This window comes from Hylobates moloch, unplaced genomic scaffold, assembly GCF_009828535.3.
Source record: "Hylobates moloch isolate HMO894 unplaced genomic scaffold, HMol_V3 SCAFFOLD_16, whole genome shotgun sequence".
Classification (NCBI taxonomy): Eukaryota; Metazoa; Chordata; class Mammalia; order Primates; family Hylobatidae; genus Hylobates; species Hylobates moloch.
In genome coordinates, this window is record NW_026652291.1 from 76025255 (window position 1) to 76036837 (window position 11583).

The 11583-nt window shown below is 45.4% G+C and overlaps 2 protein-coding genes across 3 annotated transcripts in view; one reads left to right on the forward strand and one right to left on the reverse strand.

Moving 5' to 3' along the window:
• SEC23A (SEC23 homolog A, COPII coat complex component) overlaps window positions 1–1146 on the reverse strand; it is a 72963-nt gene extending 71817 nt beyond the window's left edge. The window contains exons 1-2 of one of the 2 annotated variants that reach the window (XM_058429545.1): window positions 796–1146; window positions 226–259 (exon numbers count right to left, since the gene is read on the reverse strand). The gene's annotated coding sequence lies outside the window, so the exon portion shown is untranslated. The remainder of the gene's footprint in view (window positions 1–225; window positions 260–795) is intronic. The other variant, XM_032135150.2, reaches the window with a different exon arrangement.
• A 5188-nt stretch (window positions 1147–6334) lies between these two features.
• On the forward strand, window positions 6335–6991 carry LOC116484718 (peptidyl-prolyl cis-trans isomerase A-like). The gene has a single exon (XM_058429806.1). The coding sequence runs from the start codon at window positions 6505–6507 to the stop codon at window positions 6802–6804; it is 300 nt and encodes a 99-aa protein (XP_058285789.1). The 5' UTR covers window positions 6335–6504; the 3' UTR covers window positions 6805–6991.
• The last annotated feature ends 4592 nt before the right edge of the window (window positions 6992–11583 follow it).

The following is an 11583-nucleotide window of genomic DNA, read 5'->3' on the forward strand; positions in this document are numbered from 1 at the left end:
ACCAGAGGAGAAAGAGAAGGAAAACTTAACATGCATTTACATTTATATCTAAAACCTTTTTAAACCAAGTTAATTTGGCTAGTTATCCATGGCTTTGGAGGGTAGAGGTTGAGGGAGTTCAAGTGAAAACGAGAATTCCACATCCCCACTTCAGTGACTGATGTAGATTTACTATGACTTTCCTCAGGTAGTACCGTTACCACCAAATCGGGAAACACTACCTACCTTAGAAAGAAAGCCCAGTGAGATAGGCCTGGTCCTGTTGGAAAACGGAACTCTTACTAATCAAAACCCAAGGCATTATCTTTACCTAGCTCTTTTCCCCTTTAACCCCTTTAACTTCCAAGGCTGAATTACGGGTGACGTAGTCAATTGGGTTCAAAGTCTAGGACACTCCATATCTGGCAAGGAATGAAACAGTAAGTCCAAGGGCCCAGAGGCGATGATGGACTTGGGTGGAGGTGGGTGGCCCAGGAGGTGGGGGTGGGTGCTGGGCGAGATGCTCGAACCACCGTTTTCCACACGACTCCCATTTTTCCACCTAATCCAGGGGAGCTGGAGGAGGCCGGGGCCGGGGGCGAAGTGGGTGAGAGGGTAGCAAGCTCAGCGCTCAACGCTCCCCGCGCCGGACCGGGCCTCAGCCTCCAGCACACCTCGCTGGCCGCGGGGCACCCAGAGGGCAGAGCCGGGACCACCCCAGGATCCCAGCCCCCAGCCCGCCGCCGCCGCCAGCCCGCCCCCGCTCCTCGCTGCGCACCTGCGGTCCCCCAGGAGCGGAGACGAGGCGGCCCTTACCTTACTGTCCCCCTGCAGGACCCGTCGCAGGCTCCGCCTTGCAAAATCTGTCCTGTCCGCCCAGCAGGAGCAGTCCGTGGCACCGCAATCAGGGGTGGCGCCACCCCGCCCCGGGCCTCAGCGAAGACCTCCGCCCGGCCAACATGGCTGGCGCCGCCTCTGCCACGTCAAGGGGAGGGGACGGGGCCTGAGGGCAGGAAGGGGGCAGGAAGGGGCGGGCGCAGAGTTACCGGGGCGGGCCACCGGACCCCAGAGCTTAATAACCGGAGGATTTGAGAAAGGCGCGCGGCGGGCGAAGGTACCGAGAGGGGAGAAGGGAGGAGACGTAGCGGGGACCGAGCCAGAGGGGCGGAAGAACCCGGACGACCCAGGCAGCCGGGCGGCCGAGGGGCCTGGGACCGGGCAGAGCGGGACCCGGAGAGGGGCCGTGCCGGGGGAGCGCCGTTCCCCGCTCCCCAAAGCCACAGCGTATCCCACTCCCTGCAGGTCGCAGAAAGAGTGGAGAACTGGTGCCACTCGGACACCTTAGCTCACCGAGAGAAATGGAGACGGCCTCCAGGACATCTTAGGACCCTGGTTGATTCCGAGAATCACAAATTACGTCTCTGAAAAAAGTGAAAAGTTCATTCTTTCATTTAGGGCAACAAATGTTTACTGAACACTTACTATGTGCCAGACACAACTGAGATGCTGGTGATATGATGCAGGCAAGGGAGGCCCAGATCCCAGGCCCGAAAGAATTCACGTACTTTTTATGTATTTTAGCCTGTCTTTTCCTCCTACGTTGCCTCTGCCACCTCAACTCTTGTCTCCCCCAAAACACACACACACAGTATAATATTTGGCTGATTCATCTTGATATGTTCAATGATTTTCTTTCCAAGAAAAAAGTTGAACAAAATGAGAAAGCAACAGATGGGTAAGACATTAGAGCTTGGTGGTCTCAGACAACCCCATCCTTCAGTGAGGGGAATGAAATGAAGTGCCCATGGAATTAATTGCATGTATGACAAAACCTAAAAGCCTGCAAAGTTTAGCCATATCAGCATTTTATGGAATGGAAAAAAAGATGAAGTCCCTCTTCTTGAAAGCTCATATTCATGAGAAACAAGACAGCAGCACCAGGCTGGGCGCGGTGGCTCACGCCTGTAATCCCAACACTTTGGGAGGCGGAGGCAGGCGGATCACAAGGTAAGGAGTTCGAGACCAGCCCGGCCAACATAGTGAAACCCCGTCTCTACTAAAAATACAAAAATTAGCCGGGTGTGGTGGCACGCTCCTCTAGTCCCAGCTACTCGGGAGGCTGAGGCAGAAGAATTGCTTGAACCCGGGAGGTGGAGGTTGCAGTGAGCCGAGACCACGCCATTGCACTCCAGCCTGGGTGACAGTGAGACTGTCTCAAAAAAAAAAAAAAATGACAGCAGCACCAAATATGTATTTCCCTTTCTATAATGAGTATGCTAAAGTTGTTTTGGAAGGTGGAAGAGGATATTTGTTTGTCAAATTGTAATACAATCCTGAAGAGGGCAATGGGAATCGAAAGCCAAAAATTAGTGTAGGCTTCCAAATAAAGTAGGTTCAAGGTGCTACCTTAATGAAGATTCTTGACAGCACACAGCAGAGGTGATGTTATAAAGGTGGAATAAGCACACCCACCAAAAGCGACAAGATCTAAGAATGAGTAGGGTAAAAAGATCTTAGTCCATTTAGGCTGCTAAAACAAATGCCCTCAACTGGGTAGCTCATAAACAACAGAAATTTATTTCTCACTGTCCTGGAGGCTAAGAAGTCCAGGATCAAGATGCCAGCCGATTTGGTGTCCGGTGAGGACCTGCTTTCTGATTCATAGATGGTGCCTTCTAACTGTGTTCTCACATGGCAGAAGGGGCTGGCTAGCTCCCTGGGGTTTCTTTTACAAGGGTACTAATCCCATTCATGAGAGGCCAGCCCTCATGACCTATTCACCTCCCAAAGGCCCTACCTCCCTATACTATCACCTTAGCAGTTAGGATTTCAACCTATGAGTTTGGGGGGACACAAATATTCAGACCATAGCAACATTGATGAGAAGATCCACAGAAATCCTGGAATTCAGTGAGGAATAAATCAAAGTATAGTACCTTTGGGAGATTCATTCATTTCATGGTTCCCAGAAAGGCATCTTTACCACCCAGCTCAATGAGGTCTTTTTAAAAACTCATCATTCCTGGCCAGGCACAGTGGCTCACACCGGTAATCCCAGCACTTTGGGAGGCCAAGGTGGGCAGATCACGAGGTCCAGATATCAAGACCATCCTGGCTAACACGGTGAAACCCTGTCTCTACTAAAAATACAAAAAATTAGCCAGACATAGTGGCTGGCGCCTGTAGAGCCAGCTACTCGGGAGGCTGAGGCAGGAGAATGGCATGAACCCGGGAGGTGGAGCTTGCAGTGAGCTGAGATCGCCCCACTGCACTCCAGCCTGGGCGACAGAGCGAGATTCCATCTCAAAAAAAAAAAAAAAACAAACAAACAAAAAAAAGCCACAAAAACTCATCATTCCTTTGTTTTCAGTTGATCAAAGGTTTTAATTCCCTATTACAATGAAATAGATGTTAGGATGCGTAACAAACTCAGTTGCATCTGTCTTCATGTGCTTTAAGATGAATGACTTTTAAGTCCAGGCACAGTAGTTCACACCTGTAATGCCAGCACTTTGGGAGGCTGAGGCAGGTGGATCACAAGGTCAGGAGTTCAAGACCAGCCTGGCCAAGATGGTGACACCCCATTTCTACTAAAAATACAAAAATTAGCCAGGCGCAGTGGCAGGCGCCTGTAATCCCAGCTACTCAGGAGGCTGAGGCAGAAGAATCACTTGAATCCGGGAGGCAAAGGTTGCAGTGAGCCGAGATCATGCCACTGCATCCAACCTGGGCAACAGAGCGAGACTCCGTATGAAAAAAAAAAAAAAAAGATGAATGGCTTTAATCCTTGGATATACTATCAGGATCAGGATTTACTGGACCCAACTTTAGCTTTCAGGGTTGTTTTTTTGTTTTTGAGCTCTATTCTTAAGGATTGATATTTCATGATTTTTATTCCTTCATAGACATCTTCCAAACAACAAAGAGAAAATTTATTTTCTAAAAAAAATAGATGTGGTGACTCACACCTGTAATCTTAGCAGGTTGGGAAGCTGAAGGGAGAGGATCCCTTGAGCCCAGGAGTTCAAGACCAGCCTGGGAAATATGGTGAAACCCCATCTCTACCAAAAAAAAAGGAGAAATTAGCAGAGTGTGGTATTGTGTGCCTTTAATCCCAGCTACTCAGGAGGCTGAGGTGGGAGAGTAACCTCAACCCAGGAAGGTCAAGGCTGCAGTGAGCCGTGATGGTGCCATTGCATGACCGTGCCACTGCCTGGGCGATAGAGTGAGATTCTGTCTCAAAAATAAAATATATAAAATTAAAAAGTAGAATAAAACTCATTCTATTTACAATTCCTATATAGATCCATTGGACTCTTATACATCTAGGACACATCGTGGGATTTACTAATTTTTTTTTTGTATGTTGAAACGTTCTGCTACTTCATCATCCATAGAATTATTTCATCCTTACTGATCAATTATTCCAAGCTATGCTTTAAAAAAGACGAAAGTCAGGCTGGCGCAGTGGCTCACGCCTATAATTCCAGGGATATCACCATGTTGGCCAGGCTAGTCTTGAATTCCGGGCCTCAAGTGATCTGACCACCTCAGCCTCCCAAAGTGCTGGGATTACAAGCATGAGCCACTGCACCTGGCCTCTTTTTTTCTTTTTTCTTTTTTTTTTTTTTTAGACAGAGTCTCGCTCTGTCCCCCAGGCTGGAATGCAGTGGCACGATCTCGGCTCACTGCAAGCTCCACCTTCCGGGTTCATGCCATTCTCCTGCCTCAGCCTCATGAGTAGCTCGGACTACAGACGCCCGCCACCACGCCCAGCTAATTTTTTTGTATTTTTAGTACAGGCTGGGTTTCACCGAGTTAGCCAGGGTGGTCTCCATCTCCTGACCTCGTGATCCACCCTCCTCAGCCTCCCAAAGTGCTGGGATTACAGGCGTGAGCCTTTTTTGCCTTTTTTAATAGGGATGGGGTCTTGCTATGTTGCCTAGGTTGGAATTGAACTCCTGGCCTCAAGGGATCCTCCCACCTCGGCCTTTCAAAGTGTTGGGATTATAGGTATGAACTATCACACCTATAATTTTTCCCAGTATACTGGTTACGAGGTTTCAACGTGAGGAAGGGTAGAAAGGGAATGGAATTTTTTTTAACTCGTGTGAAAGGAAGGTCAGAACATCTAAGAGATTGTAAAAAATATAAAATCTCATATAAGCTCCCTTGAAAAGAAAGTCTTTTAAAAGCAAATACTCCTAAATTCACTATTTCCTCAAACTGGCATTTCTTAAAATGCCAGAGACTAAAAAGAGAGGGAAAGAGTCTGGTCGAATAAAGACATGTATAGCCAAGAACATTTCTTAAAGATATTTGACCTTGCAACTTTTTTCCCAGGGATTATCTTGAGTCAAGTATTCTAAACACTCTATGAAAGACTTTGCCTTCCACCATTAAATATTAGTTAATACATAACAGCCAGTAATCTTCCTACTTCAGAACCCACAGATATTTCTAAACTGAGGTTCCAGTGCTACAGTCAGTGAAGTATAATGTCAATTTCTTGGAATTGTAGATGTTAACCACCAGATGGAGCTTTCACCTCTACTTTTCCTTTTTAGGTTTACTCTGTTTTCTACTATTGATGAAGCACTTGTAGTTTTTTTCTAACATGGATTCTCTTCCATTTGTCCAGATAGTGACAGGTTAAGGCACTGGCCAACTATTTTTGGAGTAATCACTTGAAAAAGCAATATTCAGTTTCTTATAATTTTGAATTTTCAGCACCAATAATGTGTTAAAGTTATATTCATGGAATAACATCTGTCTGATCCTCTATTCTACACTCATAATGACTACAATTGTATTAAATATAATAAGGCTAATTAATAAGTCACATGGAAATTACACAATTGTAAACTCAAATAAGCCTTTGTGATCATTTAGTCTAATCCCCATACATGACAAATGAATGTGAGGACAAGAAAAGTGGCATACTTGGCTGGGCGCAGTGGCTCACGCTTGTAATCCCAGCACTTTGGGAGGCCGAGGCGGGCGGATCACGAGGCCAGGAGATTAAAAACCACGGTGAAACCCCGTCTCTACTAAAAATACAAAAAAATTAGCCAGGCATGGTGGCGGGCGCCTGTAGTCCCAGCTACTCGGAGAGGCTGGGGCAGGAGAATGGCGTGAACCCGGGAGGCGGAGCTTGCAGTGAGCCAAGATTGCACCACTGCACTCCAGCCTGGGCGACAGAGCGAGACTCCGTTTCAAAAAAAAAAAAAAAAAGAGAAGTGGCGCACTTAACAACACCCTAGGCCAGGGTGCTGATGCTCATTTAAAACCTACAACACTGGCTTTGCAGACACCACTGCCGGGAGCCCTGTACTATCATATCAACCGTGGTGAACCCCACCGTGTTCTTCTACATCGTGGTTGACGGCAAGCACTTGGGCCGTGTCTCCTTCAAGCAGTTTGCAGAAAAGCTTCCAAAGACAGCAGAAAACTCATGCTCTGACCACTGGAAAGAAAGGATTGGATTATAAGTGTTCCTTCTTTCACAGAATTATTCCAGGGTTTATGTGTCAGGGTGGTGACTTCACACGCCATAATGGCACTGGTGGCAAGTCCATCTACGGGGAGAAATTTAATAACGAGAACTTCATCCTAAAGCATACAGGTCCTGGCATCTTGTCCATGGCAAATGCTGGACCCATCACAAACAGTTCCCAGTTTTTCATCTGCACTGCCAAGACTGAGTGGTTGGATGGCAGGCATGTGGTCTTTGGCAAGGTGAAAGAAGGCATGAATATTGTGGAGGCCACGGAGCGCTTTGGGTCCAGTGGCAAGACCAAGATCACCATTGCTGACTGTGGATAACTAATAAGTTTGACCTGTGTTTTATCTTAACCACCAGACCATTCTGTCTGTAGCTCAGTAGAGCACCCCTTCACCCCATTTGCTCGCAGTATCCTATAATGTTTGTGCTCTCACTGCAGTTTCCTTTGGGTTCCATGTTTTCCTTGTTTCCGTCCATGCCTAGCTGGATTGCAGAGTTAAGTTTATGATTATGAAATAAAAACTAAATAACAAAAAAAACCTACAACACTGAGTTTTCATTTCATGCCTGTCTTTTCCTCTTTAAATGCTGATAAGACTAGATTTTCTAACTCTTGTTCAAATAGCAATTGTTTATCTTTTATATGTATTTTTGAGACAGGGTCTCACTGTGTCACCTAGCCTGGAGTACAGTGGCAGGATCACAGCTTATTGCAGCCTCGACCTCCTGGGCTCAGGTGATCTTTCCACCTAAGCCCCCTGGGCAGCTGGGACTTACAGGTGCGTGCCAGGATGCCCAGCTAATTTTTGTATTTTTTGTATAGATGGGGTTTAACCAGGCTAGTCTTAAACTCCTGGGCTCAAGTGATCCTCCTACCTCAATCTCCCAAAGTGCTGGGATTATAGGCATGACCCTCCACGCTCAGCCCAAATAGCAATCTTCTCTATTCCACGGAGTGCCCCAACAGTGATATACTCCAATATCTCTTCATTCTGCCACTCTGACCAATCCCAGAATTTAAAAGTTAATTTTATAAAACTAAACAAATGAGGGGCCTGGCGCAGTGGCTCACACCTGTAATCCCAGCACTTTGGGAGGCCGAGGCAGGCGGATCATGAGGCCAGGAGATCGAGATCATCCTGGCTAACACAGTGAAACCCCGTGTCTACTAAAAATACAAAAATTAGCCCGGCATGGTGACATGCGCCTGTAATCCCAGCTACTCGGGAAGTTGAGGCAGGAGAATGGCGTGAACCCAGAAGCGGAGCTTGCAGTGAGCTGAGATTGCGCCACTGCACTCCAGCCTGGGCAACAGAGCAAGACTCGTCTCAAAAAAAAAAAAAAAAAACTAAACAAATGAAATTTGTTGATTGACCCTTAAACCATTTACAGTGGCCCAAAGAAAACATGAATATCTACTGGCAGGTTTGTTTTTCTTTTTATCGTCTATTTATTTGATTTGTAAAGAACATAAGAGTAATTAAAAAGCCATATAACAGAGGGAAATCCCACTCTAAAAGGGAACAGATTTGCATTTTTACTTTAAAAGAGGAGTAAAGTTTTTGTTTCATGTTCCATAATTAAACTAGACCTTGTCTTGATTTTCTGACATCAAGTCAGCATTCTCTCTTAGTGGCTCTGGACCTCAGAGCCAGAGGATAGCATTCTCAGACAACGGAGATAAGGAGACTACTCATGCCTAGATGACAAAGTACTGAGACTAGGAAGCAAACTGGATCTCTCCGCATTTAATCTTCATTGCCTCTCTCTTATTTATGGCCAGTGGGTCATAAAGACTCACAGGAACCTTCCCTGGGACTTGTCTTTTTTTGTTGTTTTTTTTTTGTTCTTACTAATCTTTACTCAGCTGTATCTTGTGCAGCATAGAGATTTAGAGCAATGGCTTGGCGCCCAGGATAGAATCTCAATTCCATTGCTTCCTTGATGTATGATCTGGGCATGTTGCACAGTTTCTTCACCTGCAAATGAAGATAACAATAGTAACTACCATTTAAATGGCCATGTATCGTGAAGATTAAACGAGATAATCCATGTAAAAGATTTAGCTCTGAGAAAGAGAAAAACAGCGCCGGAGAGCTGGAATGTGGCAAAACCCTGTGTCGCCTAAAAATACAAAAATTAGCCAGGCGTGGTGGCCTCAGAAGGCTGAGGCACGAGACTTGCTCAAACACAGGAGAGGCGGGGGTTGCAGTGAGCAAAGATCGCAACTGCATTCAGCCTGGGCAACAGGGCGACAGAGCAAGATTCTGTCTCAAAAAGAAAAAAAAAATCCCACCTAGAATGCCTCTTAAGATGTCAGTTTCCTAGCCCCACACCCCATCAACAGAAACAGAAGCTCTGGAAGAAAGAGCTGTAAAATACAGGACTCTATGTTTTAAATAATTTCTTCCAGATTTTTTTTTTTTTTTTTTTTTTTTTTTTGAGACTGGGTCTCGCTCCGTCACCCAGGCTGGAGTACAGTGGCGCTATCTTGGCTCACTGCAACCTCTGCCTCCTGGGTTCAAGCAATTCTCCCACCTCAGCCTCCCAAGTAGCTGGGATTACAGGCGCACACCACCATGCCCAGCTAATTTTTTGTATTTTTAGTAGAGACAGGGGTCTCACCATGTTGGCCACACTGATCTCAAACTCCTGATTTCAAGTGATCCGCCTGCCTTGGCCTCCCAAAGTGCTGGGATTACAGGTGTGAGCCACCATGTCCAGCCAGATGATTCTTATACACACTAACATTTGAGAATAACTGAGCCACTTAAAGGGATAGAAAACACAGACATGGCAGGCTGAAGCAGCTAGATCGTCTGAGGACAGGAGTTCAAGACCAGCCTGGCCAACATGGCAAAACCCATCTCTACTAAAATGCAAAAATTAGCCAGGCGTGGTGGCGGGTGCCTGTAATCCCAGCTCCTCAGGAGGCTGAGGCAGGAGAATTGCTTGAACCCGGGAGGCAGAGGTGGCAGTGAGCAGTACCACTGCACTCCAGCCTGGGTGACAGAGCGAGACTCTGTCTCAAGAAAAAAAAAAAGAAAGAAAATAATAAAAGAAAAGAAAACACAGAGACAAAGATAAACTGCAGTTGGCTGTGTAAGGTTGACTTAACAGATGCCTCCATCATCAATAAACAGCCACATCATCAATAAAGACACAACAGAATGTTCTGTTTTCACAATCCTCATGTAACTCCTACAGCTAACCAATCGTGTGAGAAACACTGAAACAAGAATTTTTCCATCCTAAACTAAAAACAGGCGATAAATCTCTAAAAACAGGGCGCTAGAAGTAGTTCAGTACCTTAGGAATATTTCTTCCTGGGAATAGATGAAATGTTATTGTAGTTTCAGAAGTTCACCTTTCCAAACAGTAAGCGTTTTTTCAGAATAACTTCATCAACCAAATATAGCTTATCTCATGTGTTCTATATTTCACTGCAGCATTAAAAAATACTTAGCGCAATTTCTGAAAACTCTGCTGGAAAATCATTACTAATTCTTTTAAATAAAATTAGATTTGAAGTAGCACGAAGCTATATTATTACCTCTTCTTTTGGAAAATAATTTATTATTATTTCCCAGGACAACCTTTGTTCCATTCTCCTATTGTCTCCTTTCTTCCTTAATCCATGCATAGTTCTGACACATACTTATGCACAAACTCCAATGTTAGCCATTGTTCCATTGGTAGTTGATTGGCAACGTAACCTTTTCTCCAGAAAAAATTGAGAGAAAATGCTAATAATTTACAGTAAAAAATAAAAATTAAAAAAAAATGTATTTGTGGCCTGGCCTAGTGGCTCACACCTGTAATCCCAGCACTTTGGTAGGCCAAGGTGAGTGGATCACTCGAGCCCGGGAGGTCAAGGCTGGGTAATATTTTGTTTTATTTTGTTTTTTTGAGATGGAGTTTTGCTCTTGTTGCCCAGGCTGGAGTGCAATGGCACAATCTCGGCTCACTGCCACCTCCCCCTCCTGGATATAAGCGATTCTCCTGCCTCAGCCTCCTGAGTAGCTGGGATTACAGGCACCCGCCACCATGCCCAGCTAATATTTTGTATTTTTACCAAAGATGGGGTTTCACCATGTTGGCCAGGCTGGTTTCGAACTCCTGACCCAGGTGATGTGCCCAGCTTGGCCTCCCAAACTGGTGGGATTACAGGCATGAACCACTGCGCCTGGCCAAGATTCTTTACAGATGCAAATTTTCCCCCACAAAGAAGAGCTTTGCAGGGCCATTTCAAAATATGGCAAAGAAACATGTTTTGGCGTAAAATATTTTTATTTTCTTCTTTGTCTCATAATGTCATGCTGAAGTAAGGTTGAAAAGTAAATCATGATATATAGGGTTAAATAAAACCCGTCTGATGAGAATTTATGATTTGTAGGGCATGACTCCCCAGACCCCTTAGATACAATTTGGGCAAAATAAAAAAATAAGGCCGGGCACGGTGGCTCACGCCTGTAATCCCAGCACTTTGGGAGGCCAAGGCGGGTGGATAACAAGGTCAGGAGATCGAGATCAACCTGGCTAACACGGTGAAACCCCGTCTCTTCTAAAAATACAAAAAATTAGCCGGACGTGCTGGCAGGTGCCTGTAGTCCCAGCCACTCGGGAGGCTGAGGCAGGAGAATGGCGTGAACTCGGGAGGCGGAGCTTGCAGTGAGCCGAGATTGCGCCACTGCACTCCAGCCCGGGGACAGAGCGAGACTCCGTCCCCCCCAAAAAAAAAAAAAAAAAAAATCAGTTTAGTCCTCATGTCACTACTTACTTTTTCAAATTTGTCCTTGATTATCACCAAATTGTTGGAGGACAGGAGTATTTCTCCCTATTCTCTTTTAAATCTGTTTTTCCCAAAACCAGTGAAAATTTGTTAACCAAATAACTGTAGTTTGCCCCCAGGCGATATCTTTTCAAGTGTCCCAATTGTTTAGTTACAGTTCCTAAGCATTAAGTACTTAAATAAGCTAAGGACTATCCTCACTTTATCTTCAATTTAGACTTACATCCTGGTTTGAAATCAATTCCTTGCAAACTAAAGGCAGTGCTGTAAATTAAAAAAAAATTTTAAACCTTTTAAAATAAACATC

Excerpts from the sequence above, each read along its gene's own strand:
- LOC116484718 (XM_058429806.1), top strand. The coding sequence starts at position 6,505 with ATGTGTCAGGGTGGTGACTTCACACGCCATAATGGCACTGGTGGCAAG.